Below are 24132 nucleotides of genomic sequence, written 5' to 3' on the forward strand. Positions count from 1 at the left end.
AGCTGCAGCTCGATGCACCTGGCGCAGATGTGGCCTTCAGGGAGGCTGGAAGTCTCCGGGACATCCCATATTTGACACCCAGAACATAAACTGGTCTCTCAGTCATACCCACGAGTGTTGTTGGGGGGGGGTGGGAGGAAAAAAGTAAACTACCTCACCAAAGCCCCCATGTGCCAAAGCCCTACTACTCTGACCTGCACTACTCCAATGACTGCTCTGCTACACAGTGTCTCTCTTTTATTTTGGAGCTTTCTCAGCGTCCTTGCACAATGATGAGCTACTGCATCTGCACACTTGTCCCCGACCTGTACAAAGCACACTCTTTCTTCAAATCGATTGGTTCGCTGCTAATGTGCTGAGCCCCATGAAACGCTTCATTTTTAAACTTTTCTCCCTGACCTGTGCAAAGCTCACTCTCTCTTCGAGTCGATTGGTTGCCACTGATATAAATAAAGACTTGGCCTCCACAGCTGCTTGTGGCAAAGAATTCGACAGAATCACCGTGCTCTGGCTAAAGAAATACCTCCTGATCTCTGTTCTAAAAGGACGCCCCTCTGTTCTGAGGCTGTATCCTCTGGTCTTGGGCTTTCCCACCTCTCTACTTCCTGAAAACTACCTGCCCCTCCATCCATCATCATATCGTCTAATAACTTGGCATCAATGCCATCAATTCAATCGTCCAGATCATTGACTGGGAATGTAAAAAGAATTGGTCCCAACACAGAGCACTGTGGAACTTGACCAATTTCTTTGTGCCCTCACGAGTCACAGATGAGGTTCCAGAGGATTGGTGCATAGCTAATGCAGTTCCATTATTCAAGAAAGGTATAGGGATAATCTTGGAAACTATACCAGTGAGTGTCATGTATGTGGTAGAGAAATTACTGGGGAGGATTTTTAGGGATAGGATTTATGAGCATTTAGAAAGCAATCATCTAAAAGACAGTCAGCTTGGCTTTGTGTGGGCAAGTTGTGTTTTACTAATTGGATTGAGATTTTTGAGGAGGTGACAAAGGTAATCAGAATCAGGTTTATTATCGCTGACATCTATATACTATTAAAACTCTCATGCTCTGTCTGTCTGTTTGTGACCTCCAATTAGCGCAAACGGTGCATTACAGTGGCACTTTTTTTGGTTAAATCGAATTAAAATGTGCTAACTTACAGAATGCAGGCAAAGTTCAGTGTTATATATTCATATAAAATTGTTCATTCGCCAAAAATCAACAGGCTGGCTTTTACCCAAGACCTGATAGGCCATCATGGAAATCGGGACACGCCAGCCCGAAGCATGCGCACGGCCAGTTTCAGCAGCGACATCTACCGGAGCAAAAGGGCAGGGCAGTTCTATTTCGAGGGGTTACGTTCTGCTAATCACCATTAGATGTGCAGGATTGGGACAGATCTAACTGCCACCCATCAATAAGAGATAATTAAATCTTATTGTAATGACGTACTTCGAGACACCCATAAAACCCTTTGCTGCAGTTAAAGGACAGCAGTGACTCTATCACATCCATTTAGGAGAGCGCCAGCCACTTCATCAAGACTAATCAGCATCCTTTGGTGTTAGTGCTTTGTATCTTCTGTCCAGCATTAGGGTAAAAAAAAGGTCAGCCTAATTATGCCGCATGGAAAGGGAAGGGGGACACTATGGTCAAGAGGTGACGCCAAACGTCGTCGGGAAGCGGCAAGGAGAGGGAGAGTACAAGAATCGGATGAGGCCAGGGCCGCACGACTCCAGGATCAAAGAGTCAGGACAAAAAAAGATGAGAGAAGAAGAGACAGAGGAGGAGAGGCATGCATGTCTCCAGGATCAGAGATAAACAACAAACAGCAAAAGAGCTGAAGAGACGGGGGATGAAAGGGCTGCATGTCTCCAGAATGACAATGAGAGGCAGAAGGGTGGCAGATAAACCAGAAATGATGCCATCAAAAGTGTCCTTCGTTAAATGAGGAGCAGCTATATTTGCTTTGCTACGCGTTGTTCTTCTTTGATAAACTGAGGTTTTCTACTTCAGTTTCCAAAACAAAGTGATACCAATAGCATTCAGGAAAATTTAATGTTCAATCTTGTCACATCAGACTGCACTACCCTTCTCTCAAAGGGTGCCCCAATGGGTCACCCCGTTGTCTAGTATGACTTGAAATTTGTTGTTTTGTGGCAGAGTATAGTGCAATGCAAAAATAATTTATTTAAGTTACAATAAGAAATATTGAAAAATAATATCCTATCTACATCCAGGTGTACAAAATACTAATTTATATTTCTTTCTAGTTGTTGCACATCTTAATCTATTCCATTAAACTTAATCTTGCAGCTACACTGTATGATGGATGGCATTGTTGATGAACTAATGCAAAGGCCATAATTTTTAAATTGCCAATTTTATTTATTCTTATTATATTTTTGTTCATTTTTTAAAACTTTATTCTTCAGGAAATGTATGTTGATTTAATGCTGAAATAGAGATTAAGGGACCTGCGTGTGTGTAAAAAAACAATAACAAATAAACAAATACAGGTGTCCCCCGCTTTTCAAATGTTCGCTTTATGAAACCTCACTGTTACGAAAGACCTACATTAGTACCCTGTTTTCGCTAACAGAAGGTGTTTTCACTGTTACGAAAAAAACCAGCGTGCGATAAAAGACAGCGTGCCGCGCGTCCTGAGCAGCCGCTTTCCCCTGGATTCAGAACTGCATTCTCGCCGGCATTGCTGAAACGCAAGCCTGTGAGCAGCCGTTTGCAAGATGAGTTCTGAGGTATTGGAAAAGCCTGAAAGAGCTCGTAAGGGTGTTACACTTAGTGTAAAACTAAACATAATTAAGCGTTTTGATCATGGTGAACGAAGTAAGGACAAAGTGAGTTTGGCTTGTGGAAGCTGACGAAGATGATTTTGAAGAAGTTTTGGCATCCCATGACCAAGAACTGATAGATGAAGAGCTGATGCAATTGGGAGAGGAAAAGATAACAATCAAAACCAAATGCAGTAGCGAAATGAACATGAAGCAACTGCGTGAGATTTTCGCTGCAATGATAAAGTACGACTTTAATTTTGAAAGGTTACGTAGGTTTAGGGGATATTTGCAAGATGGTTTGAGTCCTTACAAAGAACTGTATGATAGAAAAATGCGCGGGGCTCAGCAGTCAAGCAAGCCTTCCATATCAGCCACAGCAGACGACGAATCTTGATCTTCGACATCGAGGCAGGCAGTCATAGGAGAAGATGAGTTGCCTGCCCTGATCGACGATGAGATGACACCTCCCGTGTCCCACCACCCCAACCCCCAGGCCATGGACAGATACCAATTGGCGGAGAATGCAACGGTAGCCGGGAGGCACACAGTACATCTTTAAGAAAAGAGCCGAAATAAACATGCTAATTAATGAGATGCCGCCCCACATGTAAATGTTGGCCCAGATCAGAGGTGATGCAATAAGCAGTCGGCACTGATCTGGGCCGACAATTACGTATCAGGTGGCACCTAATTAATTAGCATGCTTATTTCGGCTTTTTTCTTAGAGATGTGCTGTGTACCTCCCGGCTACTGCTGGACCCCTGCGTTCTTCGCGGCAATATATCGCTCAGCGGCCTGGAGGGTGGCGGCCACTGCACCACCCAAACTCCGACGACTCAGTCTAACACACCATCATCAGTGTGCTCGGCACTAATTTCTCGATTGCGGTAAGTGATACTACACTGTACATATTATTTCTACTTTATATAGGCTGTGTATTTTTACGTGTTATTCAGTATGATTTGGCAGCTTCATAGCTTAAAGGTTGCTGGAGAGAGTGTTTTTGCCAACAGTGCTTGCGTGAGATTTTCGCTTCGGTGAACAGTGCCGGCAATGACTGTGGAAAAGTATTTCTACTTTATATAGGCTGTGTACTTATCATATTATTCCTGCTTTTACTATATGTTACTGTTATTTTAGGTTTTATGTGTTATTTGGCATGATTTGGTAGGTTATTTTTGGGTCTGCGAACGCTCACAAAATTTTCCCATATAAATAAATGGTAATTGCTTCTTCGCTTTATGACATTTTGGCTTACGAACCGTTTCACAGGAACGCTGTACCTTCGGATGGCGGGGGAAACCTGTAAACAAATTCATCTTAAATTGATATTAATGTTATTCTGATTCTATCACTGCCCTCCAGCCCCCTTTAATTCTTAGAGTTTAGCTCAAATCTTCATTGTTAAGGCTGCAGGTGGCACTACAGTTCTAAAAAAATGTGACTTAATACATACAGGGAAAAAAGTACTGTTGACAACAAGAAAATAGGTAAAGCGAGAAGAAAAGAGATCACTGTAGCTCCCTTTTGTGTTTCTGTATTTCTGATCTAGAAATCAAACAACGCATGTGCTAGTAATGTGATAAACTATAACTTTTTGCTTCATGTTAATTGTATTTACTGCATTTTGACAATTCAAAAATTTACTGATGCACCTGTTCAAGTTATTTCAAATGTTAATCTTTTATTTTTACAGATTTTTATTGCATGCTTGACCATTTAATTATCATAATTCAAACCTATACTTTTAATATGTTGGTGTATTTCTTACAATGATGATAGTATTTATAAATAGTTTAAAATTAGAGATCTGAAGTTACTTGACTGTAGGTAATTATTATTAATATTCTAGCAGTGTTTTGTTTGAAATAATTTCTGATTGACTTAAATGTGATTTTTTTTAAAGAGTGATGATGCAGCCATTATTCAGTATAGAAAATTACCACTATTTTCTTTGCAGAAATGCTGTGTTATTATTATAATTTTTGATAATTATATAAATATATTCATTCATGGAACATTTTTTGGTCACCATCCCAGTCCGTTAGATTGAATGGAGCATTTTCTTCTGTTTCTGCAGATCTGATCAATGGTGCCCAGGAGCAGTGTGAATTGCCTCCTATGGATGGCTTCCCTCATTGTGAGAGCAAGTTGAAGGTACCCCACAGTGTCTGTAAAATTAAATTCTACAGAGAAAAATATCTGTAAACTGAAAATGCCTACAAAAATAATGAAACTAAAAGTTTCCAGGGATAAAAAAACCCCATAAATAGCAGTAAATGGTAAAAATCTAAATTAAATCACTATTTGGTGTGACCACCCTTTCCCTTCAGAACTGCATTAATTCTCTTTTAAGTACACTGCCATGCAGTTTTATAAGAAAATTGGCTGGTAGGTTGTTTAAAGCATCTTGGGGAATTGCCATAGTTCTTCTGCAGACTTTGGCTGTCTTGCTTGCTCCTGTCTCTCCAGATAGCCTCAATGATGTTGAGATTAGGACTCTATGGAGGTCATACCATCTGTTGTAGAATTCCTTATTCATCTTTTCACTGAAGAATGTTTTTTTCTAACCTTGGCTGTGAGTTTGGGGTTGTTCCTGCCGCTGAATGAAATTGGGACTGAGCAGATGCCTCCCTGATGAAATTGTGCAGTGGATGAGAATCTGCCGGTATTTTTCAGCATTGAAGATTCTGTTCATTCTGACCAGATCACCAATTCCATTTGCAGAAATCAAACAAAGCATGCAGGAAACCTCCACCATGCTTCATTGTTGGCTGCAGAAATTCATCTATGGAGTGCTCTGCAGCTCTTCTATGGACTAACTGCCTCCTGTTTGAGCCAAAAATTTCAAATTTTGACTCGTCAGTGCCACTCCCAGTCCTTGTGTTTTTGTGTGTAGGTGGGTCTCTTTACTTTGTTTCCACTTTGGAGGATTGGCTTTTTGACAGCAACTCTTCCATGAAGACTTCTCCAGGCTGTAGAGTGGTGTACTTGTGTTCCAGTGGTGTCTTTGTGTTCAGAGCTGGTAGCAGTGCAGGGCTTCTTCCAGGGTGCTAGATGACCACATTGTATATTGTTGCTATGCTCACTCTTCCGATAGTGTCAGAATTACTGATTTGAAGGTTAAACTTACATCTGCCACACCCTCATCTTTTAGTTTGGTTATCCTTCACTCAGTCTTACTCCTCCTACTTCTATTTCATTTAATCAGTTTAGTTCATTCAACTCGTTTTCTCATTGATTGTTAGCAGCTGTTTGTTATTTTTGTTTAATCAAGCACGATACAATAATCTTACAAAGTAATGAAGTTTTTTATTTGAAAAGTGGTCTATTATTTAATAAACGCAACATACATCAAAGTTGCTGGTGAACGCAGCAGGCCAGGCAGCATCTATAGGAAGAGGCGCAGTCGACGTTTCAGGCCGAGACCCTTCGTCAGGACTAACTGAAGGAAGAGTGAGTAAGGGATTTGAAAGTTGGAGGGGGAGGGGGAGATCCAAAATGATAGGAGAACTCACTCTTCCTTCAGTTAGTCCTGACGAAGGGTCTCGGCCTGAAACGTCGACTGCGCCTCTTCCTATAGATGCTGCCTGGCCTGCTGCGTTCACCAGCAACTTTGATGTATGTTGCTTGAATTTCCAGCATCTGCAGAATTCCTGTTGTTTGCTATTATTTAATATGTTACTTTCTTTAACAAAATACAAAATAATCTCTGAAACATTTAATTTTTTGGAAAATGAATGGAAATCTAAAAGTTGCTCTTTTCTTATGATACATGAGTGCAGAAGATAAACAGTAAACATCAAAAATAAAATCTATATTAAAAAATCTAGGGTGTCTAAGACTTTTACTCAGAACTGTACATTAAAATCATAGATTAGTTACCATAGAAGAGCAGGTCTTCCAGCCCATGTCTGCATTTGCTTTTCACCGAAACAGCTCTTTAAATCCATCTATCTGCTCTCTCTCTTTATTTTTCCAGCATATTTTTATTCCCTTGTGAAAACCGCAGTGGAACCTGCCTCACCCACAATTGCAGATGCTGCATTCAAAGTTCCAGTGGAACCAGCCCTCATCTCTTGCCTTCTCTCTGTACCCCTTCATGCCCTGACTAATCCAGAACCTATCAACCTCTGCCTTAAATACACCCAATGACCTGGATTCCACAGCCACCTGTGGCAACAAATTCCACAGACTCGCCACTCTCTGTCTAAATAAATTCTTACTCATCTCCATCCCTCAATTCTGAGGCTGTGCCCTGTGGTCCTAGTCTCTCCCACCATAGGAAACATCCTCTCCACATCTACTCGATGTCTTTGGACATTCATTAGGTTTCAATTAGATTCCTCTCATTCTTCTGAATTCCACTGAGTACAAGCCCAGAGGCATCAATCGCTCCTTATACATGAAACACTCTGGTCCTGTCGGTCGTGCAAGTCTAGGGAAGACAATTTCCAGCCCCGCCAAACGTGTGGATTGAGGCGAGGTGCCTGCCCACCCCAAAACCCCCTGTTTGTGTGGATGCTGCGTAATTCATACCCTGTTACCAATAAGTGCCACGAAATAACGGACAGTACACCTCATACAATTAAAAGATTTAGCTTGATAATTCTTAATTTGATTTAAGGGTTAGTAAAGAAAGAACAGAAAAAGAAAAGGGCCCTTTTTAATGAACCGGTCTAATGTGCACAAGTTGGAGCTCATGGTTTCCCCATTGCCGATCTTCCTTTGATCTCACCCCTGGCTTCGTCAAATCACGGCCCCGCTCCAGGTTGAATCCTATGACCTCTTCTCTCTTCATCTCCCTTTTACAAAAGCCCCAAGCCCAACCTTAGTATCCCTCAGTTTGGGGAGAAACTTCCCCTTAATCTGACCATCCTATTGGATGGCCTACAATTCTCCTATCTCTTATCTTCAACAGTAAGCCAGACATAAGCTGAAAAACAAGCAGCTTGCACAGAACAGCACAAAATGAAATGCAGAGGAACATAACAGTAAAAATTATTAGATTTAGATTAGATTCAACCTTATTGACATTGTGCTGAGTACAGATACAAAACCAATGAAATGCAGTTAGCATCTAACCAGAAATGCAAAGAATACTGTTATTTACAAAATAACTGCGAATAAAAAGTAAGTGCTACAGCACACAAATATAAAAGTACTGAGACAGTACAATATGGGTGCAATACTGTTTAGTGCTGTTATTTGAGATTCAGCAGGGTCACAGCCTCAGGGAAGAAGCTCTTCCTGTGCCTGCTGGTGCGGGAGCGGAGGCTCCTGTAGCTCCTACTGGATGGGAGGAGAGTAAAAAGTCCATGGTTAGGGTGAGATGCATCCTTGATAATGCTTTTCGCCCTGCCCAGGCAGTGTTTATGGTAGACGTTCTCAATGGTGGGCAATTGGGTGCCGATAATCCACTGGGCAGTTTACACCACACGCTGGAGTGCTTTGCGGTCCGATACGGGACAATTGCCATACCACACTGAGATGCAATTGGAGCTGCAACTTGATGACCTTCAGCTAAATAGGGAAAGTGAGGAGGTGATTGATAATACCTATAGAGAGATAGTGACAGTCCCCCTCAGAAATCAATATATCATTTTAGATACTGGTGGAGAGGCAGACCTGACAGAGGAAGACCACAGCGAACGGGACTCTGGCACTCTGCCCAGTGCCGTGATCAAGAGAGCAAGGAGAAATGCAGTAGTTACAGGGGATTCCATAGTGAGGGGAACAGACAAGAGATTCTGCGAGCCGGAAAGGATACCCAGATGGTGTGTTGCCTCCCTGATGCCAGGGTGAGGGATGTCTCAGATCGGGTCCAGAGTATTCTGAGGAGAGAGGGCGAGCAGCCAGAAGTCTTGGTACATGTTGGTACCAATGACATAGACAGAAAAAGAGAGGAGGTCCTGAAGGAAGATTAGTGGGAACTAGGAAGAAAATTGAAAAGCAGGACCTCCAGAGTAATAATCTCAGGATTACTGCCTGAGCCATGTGCTAATGAAGGTAAGAATAGCAGAATTAACCATATAACCATATAACAATTACAGCACAGAAACAGGCCATCCTGGCCCTTCTAGTCCGTGCCGAACTCTTACTCTCAGCTAGTCCCACCGACCTGCACTCAGCCCATAACCCTCCATTCCTTTCCTGTCCATATATCCATTCAATTTAACTTTAAACGACAACATAGAACCTGCCTCAACCACTTCTGCTGGAAGCTCGTTCCACACAGCTACCACTCTCTAAGTAAAGAAGTTCCCCCTCATGTTACCCCTAAACTTCTGCCCTTTAACTCTCAACTCATGTCCTCTTGTTTGAATCTCCCCCACTCTCAATGGAAAAAGCCTATCCAAATCAACTCTATCTATCCCCCTCATAAATTTAAATACCTCTATCAAGTCCCCTCTCAACCTTCTATGTTCCAAAGAATAAAGACCTAACTTATTCAACCTTTTTCTGTAACTCAGGAGATGAAACCCAGGCAACATTCTAGTAAATCTCCTCTGTACTCTCTCAGTTTTATTGACAAATTAAGCAGATGAATGTGTGGCTAAGTAACTGGTGCAAAGGGCAGGGCTTCAAATTTTTGGATCATTGGGATCTATTTTGGGGGAGGTATGACTTATACAAAAATGATGGGTTACACCTGAACTCAAAGCGTACTAATATCCTGGCAGGATTGTTTAATATAGCTGTTAGGGAGGGTTTAAACTAAGTTGGCAGGGGGAAGGAAACCAGGGTGTTGGGGTCGAGGAAGAGGAAAATAGAAATAAGTCAAAGATACTGTGCAGCAAAGATGGCAAGAAGGAGAGGCAGGTGAATAGACAGGATAATTTGCTGTGCAATAGAAATATAGCAAGATCGGTAACAGATACTGATCTAAATGTACTGTGCTTAAATTCACGCAGCATTAGAAATAAAGTGGATGACCTTGTTGTACAGCTACAAATTAAAAGATATGTCATTGTGGCCATCACCGAGTCATGGCTAAATGATGGATGTGTTTGGGAGCTGAATGTCCAAGGATACACAGTGTATAGGAAAGATAGGAAGGTAGGTAAAGGGGGTGGCGTGGCCCTGATGGTAAGCAGCGATATCAAATCACTAGAAAGAAGGGACATAGGATCAGAAGAGGTAGAATCCTTATGGGTCGAGTTAAGAAATGGCAAGAGTAAAAAGACATTAATAGCAGTTATATACAGGCCTCCAAACAGCAGCCGGGATGTGGACTACAAGTTACAGCTGGAAATAGAAAAAGCGTGTCAGAAGGAAAATGTCAAGATAATTATGGGGGATTTTAATATGAAAGTGGATTGGAAAAGTCAGGAAGGTACTGGATCTCAGGAGACAGAGTTTGTAGAATGCCTACGGGATGGCTTTTTGGAGCAGCTTGTCCATAAGTCCACCAGGGGATCAGTGTTTTGGATTGGGTGCTGTGTAATGAACCTGAGGCGATTAGGGAGCCCTTGGAAGTAGTGATCATAATATGATTGAGTTCAGTTTCAAATTTGAAAAGGGGAAGCTGGTGTCAGGTGTATCGATATTTCAGTGGAACAAAGGAAATTACAGTGGTATGAGAGAGAAACTGGCCCAAGTAGATTGGAAAAGTAAGCTAGATGGAGGGACAGTAGAGCAGAATTGGATAAAATTCCTACGAGAAATAAGGAAAGTGCAGGATAAATATGTTCCAAGAGAAAAAGAAAATCATGAATGGAAAAATGGCACAAATGTGGCTAATGAGAGAGGTTAAGGCTAAAATAAAAGCAAAAGAGACGGCGTACAAGGAAGCAAAAATTAGTAGGAAAACTGAGGACTGGACGACTTTTAAAAACTTACAGAAGGAAACTAAGAAAAGTAATTAGGAAAGAAAAGATGAACTATGAAAGGAAGTTGGCAATTAACATAAAAAATAATACTAAGAGTTTATTTTTAATATATGAAGAATAAAAGAGTGACACGGGTAGATATAGGACTGATTGAAAATGATACTGGAGAAATTTTAATGGGTAACAAAGAGATGGCAGAGGAACTAAATGAGTATTTTGCATTAGTCTTCACAGTGGAAGACATGAACAACATACCTGATAGCCAGAGGTCTCAGGGAATAGAATTAGGTACAGTCAAGATTACTAGAGAGAAAGTGCTTGGGAAGCTAAATGGACTAAGAATAGATAAGTCTCCTGGACCAGATGAGGTGCACCCACGGCTTCTGAAGGAAGTGGCTTTGGAGATTGTGGAGGCTTTGGAAATGACCTTCCAGGAATCGATAGACTCTGGCATGGTTCCAGAGGACTGGAAGGTTGCAAATGTAGTTCTGCTGTTTAAGAAAGGAAGGAGGCAGCAAAAAGAAAATTACAGACCTATTAGTCTGACATCGGTAGTTGGAAAGTTATTGGCGTCGATCCTCAAGGATGAGGTTATGAAATACCTCGAGGTGCATGACAAGATAGGCCGAAGCCAGCATGGTTTCATGAAGGGAAGATCCTGCCTCAGCAACCTATTGGAATTTTTTGAGGTACCGTAAATTCTGGTGTATAAGCCGACCCGGAGTATAAGCTGACACCCCCTACTCCCCCCCGCCACCATTTTCAAGGTTAAAAAAGTGACTTTTTCATGTTACCTTTGTATAAGCCGATCCCTTTTGTAGAGGTTTTTGATTTAACCAGAAAAGATCACAAGATCTCACATGCCGGTGCTCAGCTTTGCCGGATCCAGAACCTGGAAATTTTGTGAACCAGTACCTGCTCAGAAAATAGGCCTACACATTATAGAGCGTTATAAGTGAATTCTTATTAAATAAATCAGGGAGGGAAATTTGGGATTAGGTTCCCAATGGTAAAAAATCCTCTGAAATGTAACCCCCGTTAAACCATTTAGCGCCCATCATAATCTCGTTAAAACTTAACACAGGGTGGCGGGATCAGTACGTGTACTCAGTATTGAGTTTGTGACCACCATGTACAAAAGATTAAAACAATTGCAATATGATGCTGGCTTCAAGCTGAAAGTTGTTGATTTTGCTGAAGGAATGAATAATTCTGCAGCTGCTAAGGAGTTTAGTGTCAACGAGAAACAAATTTGAGAGTGGAGAAAGGCAGAGGACACGCTGAGGGAAATGCCAAAGACGAAATGTGCAAACCGCAGGAAAACATGCCAGTGGCCAGAACTGGAAGAAAAAGTTTTAGAGTGGGCGAATCACCAGCGATCGTCTGGATATATTGTTACCAAAGGAATGATTCAAGTTCAAGCGTTGAAATGGGCCAAAAAACACCATGAGGTCAGCGAAAATTTCAAAGCTACGTGAAGTTGAGAACCCGATTTATGAATAGACATGATCTTGTGTTGAGACAAAAAACGAAGATTGCTCAGACGTTGACGAGCGACCTTGAGAATAAGATTATGGCCTTCCAATCATTTGTAATCAAGCATCAAAAGGCACATTCTTACCCACTCTCACTGATTGTTAACATGGACTAGACACCAATGTTCTTTGATTTTGCTGGCAACCGCACTGTCAATCAGAAGGGGGAGAAAACAGTCCTTGTCAAAACAACTGGACACGAGAAGCAATATTTTACTGTTGTGTTAACGTGTATGGCTGATGGGACCAAACTACCACCGATGGTGATTTTTAAGAGGAAAACATTCCCAAAGAAAGAAGAATTCCCATGGGGTGTTGTTGTTTACGTTCAAAAACGCTGCTGGATGGACAAAGCGGGTTGCTTGAAGTGGGTTAAAGAGGTGTGGCGTCGTCATCCCGAAGGTTTCGGGAAGGAAAAGTCGCTACTTGTCTGGGACATGTTCAAAGCGCACTTGTCAGGTGAGACAAAAGCAGCACGAAAGCTGAAAATACGGACATTGCAGTCCTCCCCGGTGGTTTGACATCTGTGTTCTGTAGATCTTTTCTCTTGTGTAGATTTCATAAGCGTTTGTATTTTCTCAAAAACAGCCAATAAATATGACCTGTCTTGTGTGTATTCGTTTTTCCACAGATGGCACCCTCTGTATAAGCTGACCCCCTAATTTTAGGACCAAAATTTAGGGCCAAATTCTCAGTTTATACACCGGAATTTACGATAATCTCAATAAGATTGATAAGGGAGAAGCTGTGGATGTTGTGTATTTGGATTTTCAAAAGGCCTTCGATAAGGTGCCGCATATGAGGCTGCTTAATAAGACGAGAGCCCATGGAATTAGAGGAAAGATATTGGAATGGGTGCAGCATTGGCTGATAGGCAGAAAGCAAAGGGTGGGAATAAAGGGTTCCTATTCTGATTGGTTGCCGGTTACTAGTGGTGTTCCGCAGGGGTCGGTGTTGGGGCCGCTTCTTTTTACAATGTATGTCGATGGTCTCACTCTCCCTCAATGCTGCCGGAGGAAGGTGTCTGTGTTAGGGTCGGTCTCTCTATGTCTATCTCTAGCTCTATCTCTCTCTTCCTCCCCCACCCCCCCGCTCACTGCTCCCCCCGAGGGATGGTCTCTCTCTCTCCCTCGATGCTGTTGGAGGATAGTACTGAAGTGCTGGGTCTGCAGTTTGTAGATTAGCCTAATGATTACTGAGCTGAACTGAATATGAACTCTTTTGATTTCTGTTTTATTTTATTTTGTCTTTGCACTCATTCTATTCTTGTTGCCATTTGCACAGTCTTTGTTTTGCATGGGGAATTGATGTTTTTCTTTGAATGGGTTCCATGTTTTTTATGTTGTGGTTGTCTGTGGAAAAGATGAATCTCAGGGTTGTGTACTGCATAAATACTTTGATAATAAATGTACTTTGAATCCTTTGAAATACACAACAGAGCTGGCATGAAGGGTCATTGAAAGGTGAGGTAATTTCCAACAAAAGAGGTATTGGAGGTTTTTGAAAAATGGCAGAAAAACATTTTGAGCTTTAAAGTGTCAGCAATTTATTGGGAGGCAGGTTAAGTAAACAGAAGCTGTGTCTCTTGGGAAAGATGAGCTCAGAGGGCATAACAAAAGATGAGAGCGTCACGTACCGCGTGACGGGATAAAGAACCAGCAGAGATGGAAAACACTTTGGAGTCCGGTATTGCCATTAACTAATGGAATTTATTAGTAACTACGCAATACTGTAATATAAATGCAGATATATGTAATGCTCAGCTGTATTGGCTCATATATGTCCAGGGAAAATCCCACCCAGCACCTGCCTCAACGCTTCCCACGGAGTCTGTTGCTGCACCACTGCAGCCCGAATCAATCCCAAACATCAATCATCAGCCAGCACACCCAGTACGTTTTACCAAGTACACTTTATAGATATTACTAAGTTTATGACATTAATATAAATTCGATACAGAAAAGGAAGTAATGAAAAAAGCGCCAACACTTATCAAAGTCCAAGTTCTTCGCGCACTACCGTTGGAGCTCAGTCAATTCCTGACGACCACCTGGATCCTGTCGACTCACGGCTCGGGACCACCCGAAGTGATCGACCGGAGCCTTTCCGCATGTCCGCCGTCCTCCCTGTCTCTCCTCCGACTCCTCGCCAAAAACCCCCGCACGTCCACAGTCCTCCTCGTCTCTCCTCCAACTCCCCGCCAAAAACTCCCACACGTCCACCGTCCTCCCCGTCTCTCCTCCGACTCCCCACCAAAAACCCCGTCCTCAGTCATATGAGACAACATTATCATCCGAAAACAAAACGATACATGAACACCCATTGGCTAATAGCACCCTGCTATCTGTATTAACCCAAGCAAATGTCTAGCTAGAGACTTTCTCAGCATTTAACATAACAAAGAAGCCATTTTAAATTTAGCATACAAAAAAAAGACCCCGTACGTATATAAAACAGGTTAGCAATGATTATGTATAAGTAAGTATATCAGTAAATGTGGAAATATATGAAAACCAAGCTTCTTCAAGTCTAGGGGTAAATAGATACAGTCTTACGATATCGAGTAAAGTTCAGTTCAGTTCGTGGTATTGAGCTGAGTAGTGATGGAGAGAGAGAAGGGCAGAGATTTGGGTCTTCAAGTGAGCTGATGCCATCGATCTTCCCGTTGTCCTCCGAAATCCTTTAGAAGTCACCGGCTGTGACCACTACAGAGGGGACCATTGTGACAAAAGACATTGAAAAGCTCCTTGTCCTTGTTATTAAATACAAGGATGCAATATTGGCACATTAGCAACATTCAATAATGCTTTATGTGCTCCAGCCAGATCAGACAGCGAACAGATGGACAGTCAATCTAGAACTAGTTTTGAGTCTGTAAGAGTTGGAGTTTGTGGAAAAGCAAAAAAGACTAGCGACTGAAGGAACAGCTAGACTGAGAAAGGACCCAGAATATCAAAAGTGGACACAGCATATGATTGAGCTGCAGGGATATTTGCACATGGAGGACAGTCAATCTAGATTTTGAAATTCAAAATGTAAACAAATTGGGTGAGATTTTTCCAAAGAGGTAGGAGATGTTTGTGAACGGAATACAAGAATGTGATTAGATATGCCTCTACTGATAATTTAATGGCATATTGTCAAGAAGATGTAAGACAGCAAAGAAAGCTGTGTAATATGATTAAATAAGCTTGCACAGAGGGAGCAGATAATGAATTCAGAATACAGAGGCAGCTGAATTTAAATCAAGGTGAAAATCACTGATACTAAGATCCCCAGTGTGGAAGCTGGGGAAGAAATATTAGAAATGCATGTTTTGAAAAGCAATTTTAGTTGGATGGGTCATGGTGAACAGCAATGAGGTGAAGTAGGTCAGAGCCATAAGATCAAGATGACAATGTGCACAGGGTTAGTCGTGAAATGTATGGCAAGATAAGAGGCATCGCGCACAATGGTCATCATCCACAATTTGGATTTCCATCAAGGATTTATTGTAAGGGAAAGAAAAACAGCTTTCAAGGATTTGGATCATCAAGGGAGAGAGAACACTTCAAAGTTGCTGCAGGTTATTTTATTAGAGCATAAAAGTGATAAGGAAAATATACAGGTATACAAAACACTCCTTTACAGTGGAGTAAATGGGATTACAGAGGCATGAGAGAGGAGTTGATCAGAATTGATTGGAAATGAACACTGGCAGAGCAGCAATGGCTGGAATTTCTAGAAGCAATTTCCAATGATGTTTGTCATATACATTAATGATCTGGATGATGGGGTGGTAAATTGGATGAGTAAGTATGCAGATGATACTAAGGTAGGTGGCGTTGTGGATAATGAAGTAGGTTTTCAAAGCTTGCAGAGAGATTTAGGACAGTTAGAAGAGTGGGCTGAAAGATGGCAGATGGAGTTTAATGCTGATAAATGTGAGGTGCTACATTTTGGTAGGGCTAATCAAAATAGGACATACCTGGTAAATAGTAGGACATTGAAGAATGCAATAGAACAGGGGAATCTAGGAATAATGGTGCATAGTTCCCTGAAGGTAGAATCTCATGTGGATAGGGTGGTGAAGAAAGCTTTTGGTATGCTGGCCTTTATAAATCAGAGCATTGAGTATAGGAGTTGGGATGTAATGTTGAAATTGTACAAGGCATTGGTGAGGCCAAATTTGGAGTATTGTGTACAGTTTTGGTCATGGAATTGTAGGAAAGATGTCAACAAAATAGAATACAGAGAAGATTTACTAGAATGTTACCTGGGTTTCATCACCTAAGTTACAGAGAAAGGTTGAAAAAGGTGGGTCTTTATTCTTTGGAACGTAGAAGTTTGAGAGGGGACTTGATAGAGGTGTTTAAAATTATGAGGGGGATAGATAGAGTTGATGTGGATAGGCTTTTTCCATTGAGAGTAGGAGAGATTCAAACAAGAGGACATGAGTTGAGAGTTAAAGGGCAAAAGTTTAGGGGTAACATGATGGGGAACTTCTTTGTTTAGTAAGTGGTAGCTGTGTGGAACGAGCTTCCAGTAGACATGGTTGAGGCAGGTTCGATGTTGTCGTTTAAAGTTAAATTGGATAGCTATATGGACAGGGAAGGAATGGAGGGTTATGGGCTGAGTGCAGGTCAGTGGGACAAGGTGAGAGTAAGAGTTTGGCACGGACTAGAAGGGCCGAGATGGCCTGTTTCCGTGCTGTAATTGTTATATGGTTAATGAGAAGAAGTATTCTAAAGGAAAGATGATGCAACCATGGTTAACAAGCAAAGTCAAGGTCAACATAAAAACCAAAGAGGAAGCATATAGTAGAGCAAAAATTAGTGGGAAGTTAGAGGATTGGGAAGCTTTTAAAAACCAACAGAAGACATCTAAAAAACATCATTAAGATGGTAAAGTTGGAATATGAAAGTAAGCTAGCCAATAACGTTAAAGATACAACTCCATTCCAAGTAAATGCAATTGATAAAAAAAATTCAGATAGTAAAAGCCCTTTGTTCTGTTGGCCGGAAGAAACTACAGTCTAATCAAGGACAGGGGAAGCTCCCCAAACAAGCCCCTTTTTGTGGACACTAAACTGATTCTAGCTCTTGGATAATTTAATCAGCAACTGAATGTGGGCACAGGAAGCTGCAGGTAATGATCTGCTAAATCTGACAAGCAGCCATTTGCTATGTAAAGGGCGTGGACTCTGAACTGATTCTTGACTCCGGGACAACCTAATCAGAGCAGTTCTCTGAGGAGTAGCGACTTGTTATGCAAAATCGACTTTGGTAGAAGAAATAAACGGGCAGACTATTATTTAAATGGGGAGAGAATTCAACGTTCTGAGATGCAGCAGGACTTGAGATTTTTTCTCTCACTCCTTCTTCTCCCTCTGTCCCTCTCACTATACTCCTTGCCCATCCTCTGGGTTCCCCCCTCCCCCTTTCTCACTAGGCCTCCTGTCCCACGATCCTCTCATATTCCTTTTGCCAATCAACTGTCCAGCTCTTGGCTCCATCCCTCTCCCTCCTGTCTTCTCCGATCATTTCGGATCTCCCCTTCCGCTCCCACTGTCAAATCTCTTACTAGCTCTTCTTTCAGTTAGTCCTGACGAAGGGTCCCAGCCGGAAACGTCGACTGTACCTCTTTCCTAGAGATGCTGCCTGGCCTGCTGCATTCACGAGCAACTTTGATGTGTGTGGCTGTAAATCAGTAACCCTTTATCTACAGGATTCTACCTCCTTTTGGAGCCTTTTGTGTTCTCCTTCAAACCTATCTCGCTCTGCTTCAGCTATTTGCTGATATTCTACGATTTCTCGTTGTAACCTATCTTGCTGGGCTTCAGCTTTTTACCAATATTCTTGGATTTCCTGTTGTAATTTATCTCGTTTGGCTTCTGCTTTATGCCAAGGTTCTTTTTCTGATTCTAATCTATGCCATTCTGCCTTGGCATTTTGTCGTAATTCTATCAGATCCTGAATTAAACAGTCAACTGCTACTGGTTGTCATAACTGTTTGAACTTCCTGCTCGACAACTTCCCTTGGGCGATTTTCCACAGAGCATCACCATCAGTTTTCCCTTCATAGCCAGGGTGACTGACAAACTCCTTATATTGTGGCCATTTCCCCACGTATTTCTGGAGGTATCTCCTCCAATCAAAACAATCCAAGTCCTATGGACTTGCAAAATTTCTTGAACTCTTCATTCTAACCGCTAACTACGCAGCCCCAGATCTCTCAGTACCTCACCCACATGGTCCGACTCAAGTCTCTCGCTGAATAAAGAGACTCTCCCACCCAGGGACGCCAATTCTATTACAAGAATCACCCCTCGTAATAATGATCAGTGAGGTACAGAGAATCTGTATTTACCAACAATATTTTCATTGTTTCAACTAAGAGCACGTGGGTTCACAGACTGTCTCAATGACATAGCAAGGAACAGTGAGGAGGTCCTGGAGAGTGAGTATAGAGAGCTTGGTAGGAAGTTGAAAAGCAGGACCTCAAGGGTGGTAATCTCAGGATTGCTACCTGTGCCACGTGCCAGTGAGGGTAGGAATAGGATGCTCTGGAGGAGGAACAAGTGGCTGAGGAACTGGTGTAGGGGGCAGGGTTTCAGATTTCAGGATAATTGGGACCTCTTCTGGGGCAGGTGGGACCTGTACAAGAGAGACAGGTTACACTTGAACTACAGGGGGACCAATATCCTTTCAGGGAGGTTTGTTAATGCCATTGGGGAGGCTTTAAACTAGATTTGCAGGGGGATGGGAACCAGAGTGCCAGAGCTGACGGTGTGGCTGGGGTGAAAATAAATGATGTTAAAAGCTCAAGCAAATCCGCTGATAGAAACGTTGTGAGTGGTGGTAAAAATCTTCTGAGGTGTATATATTTCAATGCTAGGAGTATTGTGGGGAAGGCGGATGAGCTGAGGGCGTGGATTGACACGTGGAATTATGACATTATAGCAATTTGTGAAACTTGGCTACAGGAGGGGCAGGACTGGCAGCTTAATATTCCAGGGTTCCGATGTTTCAGATGTGATCGAGGCAGAGGAATGAAAGGTGGGGGAGTGGCATTGCTTGTTAGGGTAAATATTACAGCAGTGCTCAGGCAGGACAGATTAGAGGGCTTGTCTACTGAGTCCTTATGGGTGGAGCTGAGCAACAGGAAAGGTATGGCCACATTAGTGGGATTGTATAACAGACCACCCAATAGTCAACGAGACTTGGAAGAGCAAATCTGCAGAGGGATAGCAGGCAACTGCAGGAAACATAAAGTTGTGGTGGTAGGGGATTTTAATTTTCCATATATTGATTGGGTCTCCCATACTGTTAGGGGTCTAGATGGTTCAGAGTTTGTAAAATGTGTTCAGGAAAGTTTTCTAAATGAATATATAGAGGGACCAACTAGAGGGGATGCAATATTGGATCTCCTGTTAGGAAATGAGTTAGGACAAGTGACAGAAGTCTGTGTAGGGGAGCACTTTGGTTCCAGTGATCATAACACTATTAGTTTCAACTTGATCATGGACAAGGATAGATCTGGTCCTAGGGTTGAGGTTCTTAACTGGAAGAAGGCCAAATTTGAAGAAATGAGAAAGGATCTAAAAAGCGTGGATTGGGACAGGTTGTTCTCTGGCAAAGATGTGATCGGTAGGTGGAAAGCCTTCAAAGGAGAAATTTTGAGAGTGAAGAGTTTATATGTTCCTGTCAGGATTAAAGGCAAAGTGAATAGGAATAAGGAACCTTGGTTCTCAAGGGATATTGCAACTCTGATAAAGAAGAAGAGGGAGTTGTATGACATGTTTAGGAAACAGGGAGTAAATCAGGTGCTTGAGGAGTATAAGAAGTGCAAGAAAATACTTAAGAAAGAAATCAGGAGGGCTAAAAGAAGACATGAGGTTGCCTTGGCAGTCAAAGTGAAGGATAATCCAAAGAGCTTTTACAGGTATATTAAGAGCAAAAGGATTGTAAGGGGTAAAATTGGTCCTCTTGAAGATCAGAGTGGTCGGCTATGTGCGGAACCAAAGGAAATGGGGGAGATCTTAAATAGGTTTTTTGTGTCTGTATTTACTAAGGAAACTGGAATGAAGTCTATGGAATTAAGGGAAACAAGTAGTGAGATCATGGAAAATGTACAGATCGAAAAGGAGGAGGTCCTTGCTGTCTTGAGGAAAATTAAAGTGGATAAATCCCCGGGACCTGACAGGGTGTTCCCTCGGACCTTGAAGGAGACTAGTGTTGAAATTTCAGGGGCCCTGGCAGAAATATTTAAAATGTCGCTGTCTACAGGTGAGGTGCCGGAGGATTGGAGAGTGGCTCAGGTTGTTCCATTGTTTAAAAAAAGGATCGAAAAGTAATCCGGGAAATTATAGGCCAGTAAGTTTAACGTCGGTAGTAGGTAAGTTATTGGAGGGAGTACTAAGAGACAGAATCTACGAGCATTTGGATAGACAGGGACTTTTTAGGGAGAGTCAACATAGCTTTGTGCGTGGTAGGTCATGTTTGACCAATCTATTGGAGTTTTTCGAGGAGGTTACCAGGAAAGTGGATGAAGGGAAGGCAGTGGATATTGTCTACATGGATTTCAGTAAGGCCTTTGACAAGGTCCCGCATGGGAGATTAGTTAGGAAAATTCAGTCGCTAGTATACATGGAGAGATGGTAAATTGGATTAGACATTGGCTCAATGGAAGAAGCCAAAGAGTGGTAGTAGAGGGTTGCTTCTCGGAGTGGAGGCCTGTGACTAGTGGTGTGCCACAGGGATCAGTGCTGGGTCCATTGTTTTTTGTCATCTATATCAATGATCTGGATGATAATGTGATAAATTGGATCAGCAAATTTGCTGATGATACAAAGATTGGAGGTGTAGTAGACAGTGAGGAAGGTTTTCAGAGCCTGCAGAGGGACTTGGACCAGCTGGAAAAATGGGCTGAAAAATGGCAGATGGAGTTTAATACAGACAAGTGTGAGGTATTGTACTTTGGAAGGACAAACCAAGGTAGAACATACAGGGTTAATGGTAAGGCACTGAGGAGTGCAATGGAACAGAGAGATCTGGGAATACAGATACAAAATTCCCTAAAAGTGGCGTCACAGGTAGATAGGGTCGTAAAGAGAGCTTTTGGTACATTGGCCTTTATTAATCGTAGTATTGAGTATAAGAGCTGGAATATTATGATGAGGTTGTATAAGGCATTGGTGAGGCCGAATCTGGAGTATTGTGTTCAGTTTTGGTCACCAAATTACAGGAAGGATATAAATAAGGTTGAAAGAGTGCAGAGAAGGTTTACAAGGATGTTGCCGGGACTTGAGAAGCTCAGTTACAGAGAAAGGTTGAATAGGTTAGGACTTTATTCCCTGGAGCGTAGAAGAATGAGGGGAGATTTGATAGAGGTATATAAAATTATGATGGGTATTGATAGAGTGAATACAAGCAGACTTTTTCCACTGAGGCAAGGGGAGAAAAAAACCAGAGGACATGGGTTAAGGGTGGGGGGGGGGAAGTTTAAAGGGAATATTAGGGGAGGCTTCTTCACACAGAGGGTGGTGGGAGTATGGAATGAGCTGCCAGACGAGGTGGTAAATGCGGGTTCTTTTTTAACATTTAAGAATAAATTGGACAGATACATGGATGGGAGGTGTATGGAGAGATATGGTCCGTGTGCAGGTCAGTGGGACTAGGCAGAAAATGGTTCGGCACAGCCAAGAAGGGCCAAAAGGCCTGTTTCTGTGCTGTAGTTTCTATGGTTCTATGTGCACTCTACTGGAATCCCTGACCCTCCATGAACAGTCAATGAAGAGAAAAGGTATTACCGAGGAAAGGCGTTTCCTTCAAGGCCAAGCATTCCTTGTGGTCCCAATCTCCACGTGTCTGTGGCGTCCTCCTTATCCGTGATGGTTGGTCTCTGCCTGCTGTAGAGTTACCACCCCTGTGTATTTCGAGCTCCGGAGACTTGTGCTGTTCGTCATCAATTAAACCATTGGATCTCCATCCCATTGGCTCAAGGTCACCTTCTTACTGGTCATTGTACAGGGCTACAACCAACATTGTTTCACAGTTTTGCTCACGGAGAGATTTTAAAACGCTGTCATGACAACACCACAACAACAATGCTTTTTCCGCTTCTGCGTGCTACTGCGCATGCACTGCCGGACGGCTGCCAGTTGGTGTGAACGGCTTGAGAGCTAAATTGTAAAGTGAGCTTTTTTGACTATTTAAAAACGCTGTCATGACGTGCCGGAACAGATGGCGGTGTGCGGTATTTCATTGTTTTCTTGAAGTCAACCCCCCCACACACCCTCACAAGTTCAGAACAGACGGCAACGACACTGAATCCAGAAGAGTTAGAAATGTACTCACCAGATACTTTGACCCATAGCTTACTGAATAAATAAGTATACTCACTTTGCCCTGTTTTCTGTCCTTGCTTGTATGAAGGTGGTTTACCTATTCATGCAAGTACTTCTCTGACAATAGATGTGTAATAGCCTAATGTAACGTTGTATGGAAGTACAAGATAACACTGATGTAGATATGTTTTATACATTTAACAAGGTGCTTTATTAATGCAACAGAGTTAGTCAGTTTTTCAATGTTCATTGTCAGCTGGGTCATACTGTCCGTGAACTCCCTGTCGGTTGCCTTCATACGCTCCAGTATTTGTTGTTTTTAGTTTTAAGTCCTCCTGCATGAGAGCCAACAGCAATTCCTTTTAAGTTTTTCTAGTCTGTAACTGGACAAACGCGCACCAAGTATACCGTTTCCTCTTTGCTTGTTTTCTGTGTGTCCTGCGCATGCCCAGTAGGAGGAGATTCGCCCAAATATCCATTCTATTGTGGACAGAGATATTTTGAAAAACGCTTGGTGTGGACGCCTGTTGTTTTTACTCGAAACTGACGTTTTCGAAATTATCCGGTCTAGTCTTTCTCTTCACCATTTACACCTCGGACTTCAATTACTGCACAGAGTCTTGTCATCTTCAGAAGTTTTCGGGTGACTCTGCCATAGTTGGATGCATCAGCAAGGGAGATGAGGCTGAGTACAGGGCTACGGTAGGAAACTTTGTCACATGGTGTGAGCAGAATTATCTGCAGCTTAATGTGAAAAAGACTAAGGAGCTGGTGGTAGACCTGAGGAGAGCTAAGGTACCGGTGACCCCTGTTTCCATCCAGGGGGTCAGTGTGGACATGGTGGAGGATTACAAATACCTGGGGATACGAATTGACAATAAACTGGACTGGTCAAAGAACATTGAGTCTGTCTACAAGAAGGGTCAGAGCCCTCTCTATTTCCTGAGGAGACTGAGGTCCTTTAACATTTGCCGGACGATGCTGAGGATGTTCTACGAGTCTGTGGTGGCCAGTGCAATCATGTTTGCTGTTGTGTGCTGGGGCAGCAGGCTGAGGGTAGCAGACACCAACAGAATCAACAAACTCATTCGTAAGGCCAGTGATGTTGTGGGGATGGAACTGGACTCTCTGACGGTGGTGTCTGAAAAGAGGATGCTGTCCAAGTTGCATGCCATCTTGGACAATGTCTCCCATCCACTACATAATGTACTGGTTGGGCACAGGAGTACATTCAGCCAGAGACTCATTCCACCGAGATGCAACACAGAGCATCATAGGAAGTCATTCCTGCCTGTGGCCATCAAACTTCACAACTTCAGACACCCTGAGCCAATAGGCTGGTCCCGGACTTATTTCATAATTTACTAGCATAATTTACATATTACTATTTAACTATTTATGGTTTTATTACTATTTAATAATTTATGGTGCAACTGTAACGAAAACCAGTTTCCCCCGGGATCAATAAAGTATGACTATGACTATGACTGAGGTACGAAGGTAAACTAGCCAAGAATATAAAGGAGGATAGTAAAAGCTTCTGTAGGTATGCGAAAATGAAAAAAAATGGCTAAGACCAAAATTGGGCCCTTGAAGACAGAAGCGGGTGAATTTATTATGGGGAACAAGGAAATGGCA

At 42.4% G+C, this 24132-nt stretch overlaps 1 protein-coding gene across 2 annotated transcripts in view; it reads left to right on the top strand.

Moving 5' to 3' along the window:
* mgat5 (alpha-1,6-mannosylglycoprotein 6-beta-N-acetylglucosaminyltransferase) overlaps positions 1 to 24132 on the top strand; it is a 230138-nt gene that overhangs the window by 103060 nt on the left and 102946 nt on the right. For both annotated transcript variants that reach the window (XM_063052496.1, XM_063052497.1), the window contains exon 4: positions 4881 to 4957. In XM_063052496.1, the coding sequence (XP_062908566.1) occupies positions 4881 to 4957 (77 nt within the window). The remainder of the gene's footprint in view (positions 1 to 4880; positions 4958 to 24132) is intronic.

Source organism: Mobula hypostoma, chromosome 6, assembly GCF_963921235.1.
Source record: "Mobula hypostoma chromosome 6, sMobHyp1.1, whole genome shotgun sequence".
NCBI lineage: Eukaryota > Metazoa > Chordata > Chondrichthyes > Myliobatiformes > Myliobatidae > Mobula > Mobula hypostoma.